Genomic DNA, 16355 nt, shown 5'->3' with positions numbered 1-16355 from the left:
CCCGCAACTGATATTGCCGGAAATGAACAAACGCGTGTGTAATCAAGACGAATCACAATCTTTCCCGTCAAAAACTCCCGTCATCAGGCAAAAGAGCTTTTTAAAACTAGCCGCTGCTTCTCGTACATAGTTTCGATTGAGCTGGTTCAAGCAGGCAGGAGAACGGTTCATCACCTTGACACCACTATTGCTCCGCGACATGAACATGTCCTCTGCAAGAGCACACACCGAGTCCAACAGCACGTTGGCTTGCTTGATAAGGTCCAAGACCAACATGCGTTTCAAAGAGGCATCGTCGGTGAGTGAGATGCAATAGGCGCCAATACCCACCTTGACAGTTCCGCCAAACCCGGATTTTGCAATGTAGTCAAAACAGGCTGCCGTCTGCTCAAAGACAGCCATTATGCAGACTAGATCCACGGGGTTTACATGGCATCCGCAGTTTGTCGACTCTTGACAGCTTCTGATGACGTCCCCGGTAACTTTGAACATGGTGTCGAGTTGCTTTTCTTGGATGGCAATTTCGAGTTTGGGGACTTGGAGCATCATGTTTGTTCGGCACTGACAGTTGTGTAAGGTGAGCTGAGTTTGGGTTTGAGATGATGAGCCTGCAGTTTCAGGCGGTGGTTCTGGGAGATCACTGTTTTCTGGCCGGACAGGAGGAAATAACTCGAGGCCATTTCGGTCCGGGTCATCAGACAGCTAATTCTTTGTTATTACAAAAGTTCTATGTATCTGTAGTAGTAACTTACGTTGAGGCTAAAGTCTGGCTCTGGAAATACCCAATTAAACTCCTCCAGCGCCTGTTGAAAGGTCTCTTCGCGCCAGTGGTCCATTGGATTAGTAGTTGTAGACTGACCAGTGCTTCCAGCATGGTCAGACATGGGAAATACATCACCGGGCACATCGACCGACATTGGATCTGACGTAGCACCAGTTACTACTATTCCCTGGCCATTTGACGGAGATTCTCCGGTTGGTGTCTGAGATGCAGGGCTTTTGCTTTTTGAATTTCTGTTGCGGGCAGCACCTGATGAGGCGCGGGAATATGTGCACCGAATGCCGCGGGTCCTGCATCGCTCGCAGCTCTGCTGTCCATTGCACTTGGCCTTTGCAAGACGACAGGTTTTGCATGCTGTCATGGGACGGCGGCGAGAAGTATGAATCTCGGGCGATTGCCATTGCAACACAGAGGTGCCGGGGATCTGTCTCTTTTTGGGAGACGAGCCGGCGGCAGGTGGCATGGTCAGTAAGGTTTTTATATGGATTTTTTTTTTTTGAATGTCTTTAGGAGGAATCGTCAAAGAATCAATATTATTACTGACCAGGGCTGGGAATGTGATGGGTTGGATTACTAATCGTCTCGTCTCACCTGCCACTAACACAAGACTCACTCCCCCCCTTTATTTTGATATAGACTCTGGAACTAAAGAGTATTACATAGACAGTATTCTTGATATAAGATGGCAGCATAACATTAGGTTCACTGCTCAATGCGGGGTACTAGAGCTCCAAATGTGTATCAAGTTATTTAGGACCTACAACCCCGAACCAAGTACAGAACTTTCATTTTTGGTGACTTGATGAATCTCACTCTAGCATACTAGGTATCTAATTAGTGAATGACACCCATATTGCAGGTAACGCCAGCGGCGGGACACCGCTTTGTACTCATTTTATCTATGAAATATAGTATGTTCTGTTATTAACAATTACAGATGATATAGGAGTTGAGTGGTCACCCAGTTGTCAAGTACTATATTATTTAGTTAGTTGTAGATCATACCCTAGTGATTAACTTAATTCCACTTTACATCTGTCGACGTTGTAGACAAAAAGTCATTGATTAGCGATAAAATAGTACTTTGCAGATTGTTGGTGACCGCGCGCGCAACTTTTTGCGAGAGAGATCTGTCACGCAAATTCCTATGTGTGGAAGAGGCGTAATATAAAAGGGGCCGTAGAGAAGGATAAAAAGGTAGGTTTAAATTGCTTTTGAACATTAGCTAGACCTCTATTCCAATATTTTCCTCCAAAGCGATGCTTAGAGCCAGGAGAGAGGCCCGACAAAACGGGCCAGCTGGGGGCGGCTACAGTGGGCGATTAGGTGCACGCCGCAGTACGACCCATATCAACAACAGCAATACGGTCCTCAGGGACATGGATCTCAGGGATATGGACCTCAAGGGTATGGAGGGGGACATGGTCCACCGCAACAGCAGTACCCCCAGCAACAATATGCCCCCCAGCAACAGCAGTATCAGCAGTACCAGCAACAATATAGCTCACCCCAGCCGCAGTACGATCATTATAGTGCATATAGCGGACAGCAAGACATCTACGCCCCAGAACCGCTCCCTCAGCTCGCAGATTACCAGTCAAGCGGACCCCGGCCCTGCGTTGTTCCTCGTGAGTACAGAAACTAGCCAGGCATTAGGACCAAAAACAACTGACTATATATACGCCATCCCAGAGGTTGGTCACCAGAGATTCAGCGATGAAAACATGAGCCCATTCGTGCGCGTGCGCGTACCAGAGATGGAGCAAAATTACGGAATCACCCCCAACGAATGGATTGTCTTTCTCGACAAATTCAACGAAGCGTGGATGGCGAACCCAGCCCTCCAAGTCGCCAACCAAGCAGGCAACATTGCCGGCATGGCCCCGTCCATGATCGCCCAGATAGTCGGTGTGGGTGTCAACGTGACTGCTAGCATTGGCTCGGCAGTTATCACCAAAGTGCGCACAAAGAAGTACCTGGCAAAGGCAAACGAAAAGCTCTTCAATCCAAAGGGCTTGCATGTCCAGGTCTGTAAGACGGAGAAGATGCTCGAGTATGTTGGCTTGAGTGGTCAAGACAATGTCTTTTCTCGGTACAAGCAGGCCTTTGAGTATACGCAGATGAGCGCTCCTATGATACAGGGAAATAACAACCCTACTTTGCAGCGCATGCAATCGCTGGGTAACCGAGTTATGACCATATCATTCGATAATGTAGAGGCTCCGACTAAGCCTGAGGGGTGGATGAAGAAGTGGGGTGCACATGAAGCTCAAAAGGCTGAACATAAGCAGGATGAAAAGAATGCCAAGGAGCAGCGGAGAGCAGGCAGGAGAGCAGGTCGGGGGGAGCTCTCGGAGGGAGGAGAGGAATGAGAAGAAGAAGGAAAAGGAGACCAAAAAAATCCGGTGGCTTGTGATTGCGCCAAAGGAACAGGTTGCTGGAAAGGATAACGATCGGGATTCGGACGAGGAGAAATCAGAGAAGAATTGATCTAAGACTTTGTTCGCTTAATAGTGTTAGTATTTATTCTAAAAGATATGCAGAATATATGAAATTTGCACGTGAGGTTATAACAACAATCGAATATATCATCACGGAACGAAGTGAAGCGATGACTGGAACTTTGCAAGTAGGGCTACAAACCAAAGTTGATATTTAGTTGGAATATATGTTGTCCAGTATTACTCCAAACATTTGAAGCTTTCCATTCAACAGCCATTAATACAACATAGATGAATCTTGCGGGTGTAGTGTTTCGAGTGATGAGTAGAAATCCATGTGTTGATATAGTTACCACGAGTGCTAGTACAGCATAACTCAAAGTACTAGAATATATTTAATTATGTATTTGAAGTCAAATTAAGCATCAAATACAAACAAACGCTCGTTCGATATGTAGAGGTGAGCCAAGACGCTAACCGCATCGGGCCTAGCAGAAAGCCAGCATCGTCATCTGTCGTGTCCACAGCTTGTTGTCCTGGACCTCGAATTCACTTTCTGCCAACGGTGCGGCTGGCGTCGCTCACGATCTACTTTATTATTCAAGGACCGGAAACTACATACACCAGTCTACACACTGCATACTCCACGACTGGCCACGATAACCCATACAGTACATCCGTACACGCCAACCTTCGCAATGAATCCACACATCTCCGTCCCCCGACAGCACAGCATTCCGACCAGTTTCGGCGCCAGCTCTGGTGCTGGGTCGGCTGGTCGAGGCGGATCCAGCCTCAGGATGCCGAGGTTCTTCAAGAGGTGCGTCAGTCTCGGGTTGATGATGGGTGTTGCGGGCATGCTGACCGGCGCCAAATAGATTGTTCAAATTTCCGCAAATGGACTTTGAAATGGCAATCTGGGAGATGACTTCGCTGCTGATTGCGCCAAAGAAGGTTTTCAAATCAATGTACTATCATGTATGTTCATCATCTGTCTCTTGTCACTCTTATGCTAACCAGAACGGACAGAAACGTACGTCCTAGCCCTAGCAACCCTCCCGAGTATACGTATGTTCAAGCTGACCGAAGCAGAAACGAAAAACACATGGCACAGACCGGACCCCTCGTTCACATACCTGCTTTCGTTTTTCCTGCTATTGACCGCATTGGCCTGGGGCCTGGCCTACTCGCCCAGATTCGGCTCGATCATTCGCATATCGTTCATGTTCATCTTTGTACATTTCATCGGGACTTCGCTGCTCATCTCCACGATAGCGTATTTCCTCATCGGCCGCATCTTTGGGCCTAATGGACCAGCAGCGAACCTGACTGGGTTTCGCGGGTCGCGAACACGGAGACGCGGCGCAGCACAGGGATTGTTTGTGCAGCCGGGCGAAAAAGAGCAGGTTGAGTTTGGATACTGCTTTGATGTTGGTTTCCCTCGGACTTTCTCAGAGCTTTTTACTAACTTGACTCTCTCAAGGTATCCAATCGTGCCTTCTTCCCGCTATATCTGCACCTCTACGTGGTGCAATTTCTTCTACTCCCGCTGCTGACGCGGAATCCGCCCAACTTCTTCACGACCTTTTTGGGCAACACGCTTTATCTGTCTGCATTGCTCTACTATACATATATCAGTTTCCTCGGATACAACGCGCTGCCATTTTTGCACAACACTGAACTGCTCCTGCTACCCATTCTCGTGCTGTCTGTTTTGTGGCTGGTCAGTCTGATTGCAGGCTGGAACGTGGTGACTCATGGCCATGGCGTCGAGGGACTGTTTTGGGGGGTTTAATAAGTACATTTCTTGTTGGGCGTATAAGCAGTTGAGGTATTTCAGTCGCATTATTTTCCTTATCTAGTTTGGGATTTTGTTTCTGCATGCATGTACTATTCGGCAACCGGCGTTGGTATAGGTTGATGATTGTTTTCTGTTGGTCGTTACACGGACTTGTACAGGTATAAAATATGAACGTTTCACATTCATAGCCCCTATGTTCTTTCTTGATATGGACCTCGATGAAATGAAGATGGGGAAAAAAAAGATCACTTCTTAGCCCCCTTCTTAGCTTTAGCAGACTTCCCCAACGCCGCCTCACGCGCCTTCTTCTCGCGCTCTTCATACTGCTGCTGCCGCTCCTTGCTCTGGGCGTCTTTCTCTTCACGCTCCGCATCGCGCCGCGCCTTTTCCGCCTCACGACGCTCGCGCACCAGCCGCAACCGCTCGAGATCGGCGCGCGCCTCGTCGGTTTTGCCTTCCATGTGCAGTTTCATATACCGCTCGCGCGCCTGCTGGGCCTCGAGGGCCTCGCGCTCACGGCGGGTTAGCTGTTCTGAGCCGCTTTTTTTACTTGCTGCTGCTGCTCCCCCTCCGTTGGCCGCTTCGTCTGCAGGTCTGGGTATGGTAGCAGCAGCGGCTTGCGAGCGCGATTTGGACGTGTGGTTCGGGTTAGCAGGCAGACCCTCTTCGCCTTCTTCTTCGTCGTCGTCGTCTTCGTCATCATCGTCTGATGATGGCATGTCGCCTGGCTGCGCGGCTGTTTGGTTGCGTTTTCTGATCGCTGCTTCCTTGCGTGCTTTGGCGGCTGCTTTGCGTTGCTCGCGCGTGAGTTCTTCGGCAGCGGCGCCGCTGCTCGATGGGCCGGCTTGGTTGTTGTTGTCGGAGGAGGATTCTTCGGAGGAGTCTTCATCAGAGTCGTCGGAGTCTTCGTCGGAGGGGACGTCGTCGGGGTCCTGTAAGCAGTTTCGCATCAGTATCTCTTCTTTTTTTTGAGGGGTGGCAAGGAATAAAAAGACGACATACCCGCCACATGCCTACTGCATTGCCATCTTTGTCGACGGGTTGCACGTCTCGACTAAAGTGTTTTCCACCTGGGAGAGTCAAGTCAGCTTTGCTTCTTCCTTTTTTGTTTTGGAACAAAAAGATGTACCTCCTCTGGTAGGTTTTGAAAACTTTCCACCACGGCCTCGAGGCGCCATATTGTCAGACTGGCAGACAGCTATTAGCAAGAGCTTTGATTTATGCGAGAGAAAATGGACGATTGACATACCTTTTTAACGGAGTAGTGGAAGTATTCAGCAAAAAAATATGCAGTGGTAGTGAACTAACTACTTCCATGGGTTAGTCGATATCTTAGCACTTCGATTTCGTAAACATACAACAGAAACCGGGCTCTTTTTGCGCAGATAGGGCTGGATAGCAGGCAGATATTGTCTCTGACTGACTCCCAAGGAACAAACCCCTCGATGCCCCTCGTCGCGTGAGGCTCCACTTGGCAGTGGGTCTGGGCGGCCAATCAGCGCGTTGATGATTGTGACAGGTCATATCTATACTATATGCTATAGTTACTATATACTACATACTATAGTATATACTGTTAAAAAGAAGATTCCATTGTTCCAATATGCATCTATATGCATCTATATATCTATATCTCTATTTACCCAACATACCCCTCATTATTACTAACGTCACAAGTCGACAAATCACCCCTTGACCACCTCAAATCCAAACCGACTCACCCTCGCCAAACCCACCAAAACCGTGCCCAGCAGAATCGAACTCCCCATAAACATCTGCATATACAAAAACCCGCCATTGTCCGCCTGCACGAGCGCGCCCGCTATGGGACTCCCCGTCAAGGCCGCAAAGCTGACAATGGTCAGCACCATGCCCATGCGCACGCCGATCTTTTTCAGGTCGGTTGTCAGCGAGCTCAGCGCGACGGGAAAAATCCCTTGAACACCCGCAGAGGTGATGCCGTAGATGATGGAGAAGCCGATTAGCCCGGGGACATTCACGACGCCGGCCCAGCCGTATGCGGTGATGGCGGTTGCGAGGCAAAACGGTATGAGCAGGTTGAGCGGACCGGTCCAGCGGTCGGATATCAGGCCTGGGATGATGCGTGCGGCGGTGCCGACGGCGCTCATGACCATGATGATATCGGTCGATGTGGAGAGCGAGGCGTGCAGGGCATTGCGCGCAAACGTGCTAACGTAAAAGAAGCCTACGTACAACCCCCAAAGGATGAGGAACATGCCTACTGCAAAACAGGTGTAGGGGATTTCCTTGAAAGCGGCTAGTTCTAAGATGGGTCCGCTCTGGCGCGGAGGCAGTCTTTGTCGGAGAAAAAACGCACTGGGAAGTAAAGTGGCGAGCGTGAAAAACCCCAGCACACGCATCGTCCATGCATAGCCGATCTTGGGGAGAAGCGAGTTGACGATACCCGGAAATATCAGTCCGCCCACGGCCGAGCCGGCAGCCACGGTGCCCATGGCGAGAGCGCGCCGACGGTCAAAGTATGTTGGGAGGAGGGAGAGGGTCGGGCAGAACATGAGTCCGCAGCCGATGCCCTGCAGGATGCCCTGGGCGAGGAATATTTGGTAGTATTTGGTGCAGAGCGAGGTCAGGAAGATGCTAACAACCTCTATGACTGCTCCCACGGTCCAGATGAACTTGAAGTATCCGGCATCGGTGGCACGACCAGAAAAAGTTCCGATGAAAAACACGAGGAAAGTTTGCACGCTCCCGATCCACGAGATATCGGACTGCGAATGGTGTAGCTGCTCGGTATAGTACGTCTGGAACACACCAAAGGCATTGATATATCCCCACGTGTTGCAAATCACCAAATGCGCTAGGCCAACCTGCAACCAAGCCGTGAAACCGCCATCGGGAGGTGGCCCGGGGTCGCGGCCAGAATCTCTGGTCCGGACCAGAGTGAGGCTCTTTGCGAGTGTTGCCTTGGCCAGACTACCGGATGTTGGGTGTTTGGTGAGCACGTTTCCGTCGGCATCTCTGGTCTGGATTGCTTCGATGAGGTCGTGAGGCGAGTTCAAATCGTTTTCGTGGAGAGTGCGCTCTGAGCACAAGGCCTTTTCCGGGTCCTCCATTTTGTGTATAAGCTCTGAATTGAGAGAAATCCAATAGAGTAGTAGCACGAGAGAAGATTAAATATCAACCCATTAGCATTAATAATCATCAATTAATAGCCAAGAGATCGTTCAGCGCTGATCATTACTGGAGAACGGTCCATGTGAAAAAAAAAAAAGAAAAACACCGACAGGACTTGCGCTGGAAAGCTTTGAATGGAAAGTATGACTGGAAATGTGCTAGAAAATGCACTGAAGAATGTGCTGGAGAAACAGCAGCTTGTCAGAAGAGGCAGAATATTTTTCGCTTATATATGTGTGATCAATTGTCTACCTGATCGACCACGCTGACAGTTCGCAGAGAAATCCGAGATGCCCAGAAAAGGATCGTCGCAGGATCTGCCCGTAGTTCGGGGGGTATTCCGACCTGATAAGCAGCGATAACGCCAACCTAACATTGAAGCATGTAGCAGAAAATATATTTTGTTTCTCGACGAATTGGAGTTTGATTTTGATTTTGAGCCCTTTTTTGGGTATGCTTATGTTTTTTTTTTTTTTTTTTTTTTTGCAATGACATGTGTGGCTGCACATTGCACCAGTTTGTACAATCACAGACAGTCGCGGTTCAAGAAGCGTTCCCAGGTCTTTCCTAACTTCCTGGAACTGCAATCTTACGCACTACCGAAGGAGTTTCCTCTCTTTGTGTTTTTGGTGTGACAGGCCTTATTGGCTCTATGGAGCCCCCTAGTAGGTTGGCGTTTTCATCGCAAATCTTGGCCATGTGAAAATCCTTTTCCGACAGCCCCGGAGGGGAGTGCGTTGTCCAGTGGATTTTGACTGAGTTAGGCGGTCTCTATATCAGAAATAAAATTAGTGCCGATGCTTTTTGTATTTGGAGTCAAGCCAAAGAAAAATAAGGGATGTCCTACAAAACTTATGTGTGGATGATGGGATTTAGCCTTGCTGTTAATGCCGACGATTTGAATAAAGTCCTGGCAACTTAGCATACAACGAAGAAGAAGAAGGAGAGAGGGAGAGAAAACTTACCAGACCCCTAGAATAAGTTTTAAAGAAGAATGTCTTGTACAAGCCGGTGCCAGCGGTAGTCAATTTCCATGCGTTCTCCGTGGTTAGAAGTTTATATTCGGCAGATAGTTTGGCGACATCACTTCCTTGGGAGAAAAAGGGCTTGCTGCGTGTATAAGACGTAAAAGACGATGGTTTGGCTTCATTGGATAGAGATTTAACTTCGTCAACGACCTTGACGATCTCTTCGAATCGCTTGCTTAGGACATCGTGTTGGTCATATAGCTCGGTGGCATCGTTCAAGGCAGTCTCTGCGCTTTTGAGACCAGACTCGATCGTGGAAGTGGAATCAGACTCTGCGGTGGACGAGAATCGTGGAGTCGCGAATCGACTGCTGGGCACACGGGGCAGGGCTGCAAGAGAGCGCACGAAACGAGGCGATTGCGTCAAGGGCCGCCGCGCAAAGGGGGCGAGCATGATTGCTGAAGGAAACGACAATAAAACTAGCGGGTGTCAATAGGCCAATGTGTGTTGGCTGTTGGCATTGGCAAGCTGTTGGTATGTTTTGTTGATGTTGTGAGATGTCGCAGTTGCCATGAGGTGCTGCGGGACGTGCACGCTAGGCCTAATCGGGAAAATTGCACACATGTCTCTTAAACAAGGTGGTGATTATTATTATTGACTGCGATTCCAAGTACTCTGTAGTATGAACCAGAAGCACCATGTCGATGTCCTGCTGCGACAGAAGCATGATGTAGATAAATAGGCTAACTGCAACAGGTTAGTTGGCAGCGCTCAAAGTGCCGGATTTGGCGACAACATGCTGATGTCATGACTCGTTATCTTTCAACATGCAATTGATACTAGTAGGCCCACTGCAGAAGTTCTTTGTACAGTGTACGGAGTACACAGTACAACTACAGACTACAGAGTACATGTTCTCTTACTCCGTATTAACGCAAATAATAATACGCGTACGAGTGCGTTATTATGAATGCATAATGAACAAGTTATGCAACATATAGCGGCCGCTCTCAAGCCGACCGCCGCGGAGCTTTCGTCCGGGCGCGCAACGACGGAGAGCGGGTCGAAGATCTCCCGCTTAGGGCGGCGACGTATTCTATTGTAAATGACCAGTACCGCTGTATAATCATGCACGCCGAATGCATCGTGTCTTCGCGTCATGGGAGAGGGAAAAAAACCCTGGACTTGATTTCCGCCTCGGCGGATGAGCAACCTTACCACTTTACACTACTTGCTGTATTTCATTTGAGTTTTCTGAATGCAACAAGCTACCTCGGCGGAGTTAAGTCTGGCTATGTCCGGGTCTCATACAAGTAATACGTACGTACGTAACTCGGTATAGGAGGGAGAAAAAAAATTATCACACAAAGAACAGAATGATCGACTGCACTGCCAAGGAGAGCACGATTTCTAAAATCCTGGCGCCAAGATTATTTTTTTTTTACCCTTCTCCATTCTGGTTCAACGGAAGCAGGAAGCCTATTCTGGAGCTGGCTGTTCGGAAAGTTGAAAAGCCGTCAGCCCGCTGGATTCTTTACTCCGAGTTTCCGATTATCCGTCGTCCGATCTGGGCAGCCGTCACAATAATACACGACAAGGATATCGTTATGAGTGAATTACGGACTGCTGAAAATGGACACAATGAACACTGCATAATGAAGCGATAAGATTTATACGAAGCGATCGATATAGTATATGCTGCTTTCTCCAAACCAAAAAATTAAAAATAAAAACAACATAAATATAAATAAAAAAAGAAGAAGAAGGCAGGGAAAGAAATCAAAGAATACAGACGGTACCGGAACCGTACCGGATACGGTATCGTACAGCGGGCTCCACAGCATGCACCAGCAAGGTAATGCAGAAAGCTGTCAGCATATGGAGCAATGAAACGAAGCATAACAAGTTCACACCTGCTGGGGCTGACTTTACCTAGCGCGCCTAGCACCCGTTAAGTTACTAATGCTGCCCCCCTCCCATCGCGCCTTGTCGTCACTATTACTACCCACTATCGAACGTATTAAAAAGACTCGTCTGCCCACTCTTGCTTTCTATACTTTATTTCTCTTCTGTCTCAATACTTCTATGCACCTCCGATCCTTCTAGCTTGCTCTAGTGCTCGTGGTCTTTTGATTGACAGAAACTCGATCTATACTCGATCTACGCACTAAAGCTCCGCACACTCTATATACTCTGGTACCAACCACATAACCATGACCGCGCGACAATCAACCCCTTCGTCAGAGCATTCGGCTCACTCCGACAGCAATGTCCGCAAAAGGGTCTGCAAGGCCTGCGATCGTTGTCGCTTGAAAAAATCCAAGGTATGTTGGTGTGTTGTTATCATAAGGAGAACAGGACTCAGCTCATGTCTGCAGTGTGATGGCTCCAGCCCCTGTGGCCGCTGTCGTGCCGACAATGCCATTTGCGTATTCGGCGAGAGGAAAAAGACGCATGACAAGGTGTATCCCAAGGGGTGAGTTTTGTCTTTGAAAAAAAAAATTTTAAAAAAAAGCTGTATTAATCATATATCCAAGATACGTCGAGATGCTCGAGCAACAGCAGGTGTGGCTGGTCAACGGGCTGCAAGAACTATACCGACGCGCTCAGGACAATGAGGGCTGGACCGGCGAAGCCCTAAAGCTCGAGCCCAACGGCCACCCTCTGACACACGATCTGCTCACACGCCTGGGCGCTCTCGACCATACCAAGGGCGAGCACTTTGAAGAAAACCCCGAGACGATGCAGCAGGACCTATGGCGACAAAACAACACGGGCTTTATGCAGCGACAAGAATCATCCGATGGCAGCTCGGACGTTGCCCATTCGCCTATCAATAATGAAACCAACAACAAAAACAATAATAATAGGGGCTCGCGCTTTGCAGATGCCTTTTCGCGACATCAACTGCCCCCGACTCCGCCTAGTTATAGCCCATCGTCGCGCACGCAGCAATTGTCTATCAAGGCCGAAGCACAGACTCCTATTATGCCAACACTCGCTCACAACAACCAGGGGTTCGCCATGCCCCAACACGGCGGCGTCAACCCCATGGCATTGCAGCAACAGGGAGGACAACAGGGCTGGACAGGAGGCAACGAGCTCAACTCCTTTGACGACATTGACATGCTCGGCAACCAGTACACGTTATTCGACGACCAAATACAGGCCACTGGTGCATCGCCCATGTACGGCCGCCAAATGTCGATAAACTGTCTACCGCCGAGTATGCTGTTTGATCCGAATGACGATTTCAATCAGTATTTCAACCCGAATACGGAAATTCCGTCTTTATAGTTTTTCTTTCTCTTTTTTTTTTAACGACGTAATGCGTGTGTACATTACCGGTCTGGTGGGGTTGTCTTCATTGTGTACAGTGGTTGGTTTCTGGGTTTGTTTGGCGCAAGGCGTTGGGGTTACGAATGATATGTATACCGATATTTATTACTATTATAATAGAGCGACGCTCTTTACTCTTCATCTACAGCCAATTTCAGTACATGTGTAGTTTCTAGTGATTCAATAACATCTGAATCAGCATTTAAAAACCATGGATATAAAAAAAACCCTGATCGCGGGGAGTATTTCCGTCTACATTTTCACCCTGACAGCACCAAACTTGAAAAGTATGAACCACCTGATCTAAAGATTTAAAATCGCGCAATAAAAAAAAAAAAAAAAAAAAAAAAAAGCGTACTAATCACGTATCAAAATCAAATCATCGATAAATAATAATGAATCATCATTGCTGCGTGCAATTAGTAAGGCGACCTAGCCAGACTACTAAACTTAGTTTGGACACTATAAAAGTGGCCGATGCCGATTCCGAACCCGAAAGCGCGAAGGTCCAGTGTTATATCCGCTTAGCCGTGGCCTGACTGGACGGGATTTGAGTCATATATCCTCGATAATAACGATAATAGTACCAATAATCATAACTAATCACAATTTACTATTACTACTACTTTACTGTTTAGAGGCTTAGACCTGGAGGCTAGTGAATCGGACTAAACCGTCCATGCCAAGCCCCGCGGACTTTGTGTGCAGAATTTAACGTTTCATGACATGACAGGAATGTTGTTTGTTCGCCTCGATATTAAAAAAATACGGAAACGAGGTGCGAGCAGAATCCTTCATATTAATTTAGTTAATTACCGCCTTCTAGAAGGCCGTTTTTTTTTTCCCTTCAGGATTAGTAATAAGGAAGGATTCCCCAGGCCGATGATTATTCATTTCGGTTTTATTCCGCATAGAGTAAGATTATTCGAGCGAGTTGTTTTAAGCATGAATCATGGCAGTGCTAGGAGTACGATCAGGCTACCCCTTTTGGCATCCGCGTATTCGTACGACTTGCCGCATTTGGAAATTATCTGCGACCTAGCCACAACGACTTGAATTGACATTTAAAAAATATTTCTGCCTGCTGGGATTATTATTAGGGCTGTGAAATGGCGATGCAAAATGAAACAATGGACACAATAATGATCATATGCTGTAAATAGACATGCAGCAAGTCTTGGCCGGCGAAATGGGCATTAATGCCGGGGTAGTGTAGTGTAATGTGACACAAACAAAACAGGCCTCGTAAGCTGTGACTTGTAAGATTAACAGAGCTGCATGCATGTCGATCATGGCCGTTTCATTGTTTTCTTGAATACTGTAGTTAATAACAAAATCCTGTAGCCAGGGGTACTCGATACAACTCGTAAATTTGGGGTACGACTAATCGGCTGCCGGAACGTGGCTGATCCGCCCGGAGATAACAGCTCCGGCCACGAGTTATAGTTGCATGTCTGTGCTCTGTGAAGGTATGAGTGTTGTTTTATGGAAATATGGAAATATGGAAATAAGAATATGTCAAGATTAACTTTTATTGCCAGTCTATTATCACTGGGACAGTTGGTATCGGTGTGTAATTGTATTCTATGTATGGTGTGTTTTGAACGTTCTATATCTGTCCACCGGGGCTCTAGCTTAACGACGCATGGTAACAAATCAGCAGACATTCATAATTAATAGTACTAACACACACAAAGTATTATTATCAGATGGTGGCACAGCGAATGCGGGGGCACGTGACTGCGCTGGGACTATTTTCTATTTAGCATTTACTGCCGAGCATGCAAGCCCACGTTTAGCCTATTAGGCTAAAACAGTATACTTTTTTTATATGTGGTTCATTTTTGCAGCGAGATATTTGATATTAATATTGCCTATTATGCTAATTGCATTTTCAGTCTATATATTTTGCCAGCCGTTGCGCTGATTGACGCGGGGTATCAGTTGGCTACTACTACACTAACCGACGTCATACCCCTCCTTCGAATCTCAACACAACTACATATATGTACATCCGTTGATACCAGTCTCACCATAACCGCAAAACCAGATCAATAGAGAGAAAGAAAAAATGTCGGACGAATCAGCCTTCACCTTCCTCCCCCTCGGAGCCATCATCCAAGAATTCAACGTGGGCGGCACCAACATTGTGCAAGGCTTCCGCACACAGGAAGACTACGTCCACCACAACACGCCCTTTTTCGGCGCCACCATTGGCCGTGTCGCAAACCGGCTCAAGAACGGCCGTCTCGAGAATGTCAATGGCCAGACGTACAGCCTTGCCATCAACGATGCGCCCAATTCGCTGCATGGCGGGGATCAAGGCTGGGGGAAACGTATCTGGGAGGGGCCCAAGGCTGTGAATCGGAATGGGAAAGAAGGCATTCTGTTCAAGTATGTGAGCAAACACGGTGAAGAAAATTACCCGGGTACGGTCGAGGTGCGTGTGTGGTATACGGCGAGTAAAGAGGATGATGGCAAGACGGTGCTGGAGACCGAGTATGAGGCCGAGTTGGTGGGCGATGAGGTTGAGGAGACGGCGGTCAACATCACCAATCACTCGTATGTTCTCTTTTTTTCTATTCCCCTGTGTTTTTTTTTTTTTTTAGCTCATTATCATCATAGATACTTCAACATCTCTGGTGGTCCCACGATCAAAGGCACCATCGCACAGCTCTCCACCGACCAGTGCCTCCCCCTCGACGAAACCAGCATCCCATACGGCCACGTCGACCGCTTCAGCAAAGTCAAAGTCGCGGAGCCATTCACGCTGGGGCTCGCCGAGAACGAGGTCGACGATTGTTTTCTTGTGGAGAGTGATCCATCCAAGGTTTCCCTCGACACGCGCGCGCAGCCTGTCACGCTGCTCGGCGCCTTTAGCCACCCGGACAGTAAACTGCATCTGGAGGTGTACAGCACCGAGCCGGCTTTCCAGTTCTACACGGGCAATGGGGTCGACGTGCCGGAGGTTAATGGTGTGCCCGCGAGAGAGAAATATGCGGGCTTTTGTGTCGAGCCGAGCCGCTATGTCAATGCGGCCAATGTGCCTGCGTGGCGGCACATGAGTGTGCTCAAGAAGGGGCAGGTTTATGGTTCCAAGATTGTCTACAAGGCGTGGAAACAGTGACGGCTATAGTACTTGGTACTAAGTACACGCCGAGTAATGGGGCGTACATATGCTAGACCCCACAAAGTAGCTCCTTGAATATCATTATGCTCATCCTTGTTGTTCACTACGTACTAAATCGTATATCGTACAGAGTCCTATATGAATCGGGAAAAGCGGCACACCGCCGCAACAGCCGATCGTCGACGGGGTTGCGGCGCTTCCAACAGCCGATCTCCGTCGGGCCGGGTTTCACTGACTATGTACTTAGTTTGATCGTTAATAATTATGTTACTTGCAGGTTGTTACTTGTTAATTGTCAACGTGGTATCGTCAATTGTAATTATTACGGGGTCCAATTGTTGTGCATGGATAAAAACAACACTGGCTGCATCCTGATTGGCGGGCTCGCATTCTATACTCTAGGCAGGGAATCAGGGGCCAACATCACCGAGTCATTGGGCTAATAATATTATTACTCCATACTGCTACTATTATTATTCCAACAGCCAAGCCCGACAGGATTCGATCTCCGTTGGTAGAACGTGGAACCTACGTACTCCTGAGTTCTGAAGCCAGGCAGCATCATTAATTCGAGGCTGGGGATGATTTATACTTTGCCCGAGCTGTATACTCTTCTAAGACCAAGTCGTACAATAATAATGTACTTGCTGCGCCTCTGCCGCGTCAGAACATCAGACATAAACATTGTCCCATTCCTGCTGGCAGCCTGGCACTGCATGTGCTGTCGATCTGGGGATTATTA

The 16355-nt window shown here is 48.1% G+C and overlaps 7 protein-coding genes across 7 annotated transcripts; 4 read left to right on the top strand and 3 right to left on the bottom strand.

Annotated features, from left to right (window-relative positions):
• Positions 1-42: 42 nt before the first annotated feature.
• On the bottom strand, positions 43-1244 carry TRUGW13939_11607 (uncharacterized protein; the record flags this gene model as incomplete). Its single annotated transcript, XM_035494713.1, has 2 exons — positions 43-702; positions 753-1244. The coding sequence occupies 2 exons, from the start codon at positions 1242-1244 to the stop codon at positions 43-45; spliced, it is 1152 nt and encodes a 383-aa protein (XP_035350606.1).
• Positions 1245-2505: 1261 nt separating this feature from the next.
• Positions 2506-3271, top strand: TRUGW13939_11606 (uncharacterized protein; the record flags this gene model as incomplete). The annotated part of the gene is made up of 2 exons (XM_035494712.1): positions 2506-3020; positions 3073-3271. The coding sequence occupies 2 exons, from the start codon at positions 2506-2508 to the stop codon at positions 3269-3271; spliced, it is 714 nt and encodes a 237-aa protein (XP_035350605.1).
• Positions 3272-3920: 649 nt separating this feature from the next.
• TRUGW13939_11605 (uncharacterized protein) lies at positions 3921-5017 on the top strand (the record flags this gene model as incomplete). Its single annotated transcript, XM_035494711.1, has 5 exons — positions 3921-4042; positions 4101-4200; positions 4243-4255; positions 4315-4652; positions 4706-5017. 5 exons carry the CDS (start codon positions 3921-3923, stop codon positions 5015-5017), a joined length of 885 nt encoding a protein of 294 aa, XP_035350604.1.
• A 251-nt stretch (positions 5018-5268) lies between these two features.
• On the bottom strand, positions 5269-8115 carry TRUGW13939_11604 (uncharacterized protein; the record flags this gene model as incomplete). Its single annotated transcript, XM_035494710.1, has 5 exons — positions 5269-5955; positions 6026-6093; positions 6153-6210; positions 6273-6326; positions 6745-8115. 5 exons carry the CDS (start codon positions 8113-8115, stop codon positions 5269-5271), a joined length of 2238 nt encoding a protein of 745 aa, XP_035350603.1.
• A 628-nt stretch (positions 8116-8743) lies between these two features.
• Positions 8744-9597, bottom strand: TRUGW13939_11603 (uncharacterized protein; the record flags this gene model as incomplete). The annotated part of the gene is made up of 3 exons (XM_035494709.1): positions 8744-8947; positions 9024-9086; positions 9142-9597. 3 exons carry the CDS (start codon positions 9595-9597, stop codon positions 8744-8746), a joined length of 723 nt encoding a protein of 240 aa, XP_035350602.1.
• A 1760-nt stretch (positions 9598-11357) lies between these two features.
• On the top strand, positions 11358-12441 carry TRUGW13939_11602 (uncharacterized protein; the record flags this gene model as incomplete). Its single annotated transcript, XM_035494708.1, has 3 exons — positions 11358-11468; positions 11523-11620; positions 11682-12441. The coding sequence occupies 3 exons, from the start codon at positions 11358-11360 to the stop codon at positions 12439-12441; spliced, it is 969 nt and encodes a 322-aa protein (XP_035350601.1).
• Positions 12442-14554: 2113 nt separating this feature from the next.
• Positions 14555-15610, top strand: TRUGW13939_11601 (uncharacterized protein; the record flags this gene model as incomplete). The annotated part of the gene is made up of 2 exons (XM_035494707.1): positions 14555-15045; positions 15109-15610. The coding sequence occupies 2 exons, from the start codon at positions 14555-14557 to the stop codon at positions 15608-15610; spliced, it is 993 nt and encodes a 330-aa protein (XP_035350600.1).
• Positions 15611-16355: the final 745 nt, after the last annotated feature.

This window comes from Talaromyces rugulosus, chromosome VI, assembly GCF_013368755.1.
Source record: "Talaromyces rugulosus chromosome VI, complete sequence".
Classification (NCBI taxonomy): Eukaryota; Fungi; Ascomycota; class Eurotiomycetes; order Eurotiales; family Trichocomaceae; genus Talaromyces; species Talaromyces rugulosus.
The sequence above is the reverse complement of the archived record's forward strand: the minus strand, read 5'-3'. Positions and strand labels throughout refer to the sequence as shown.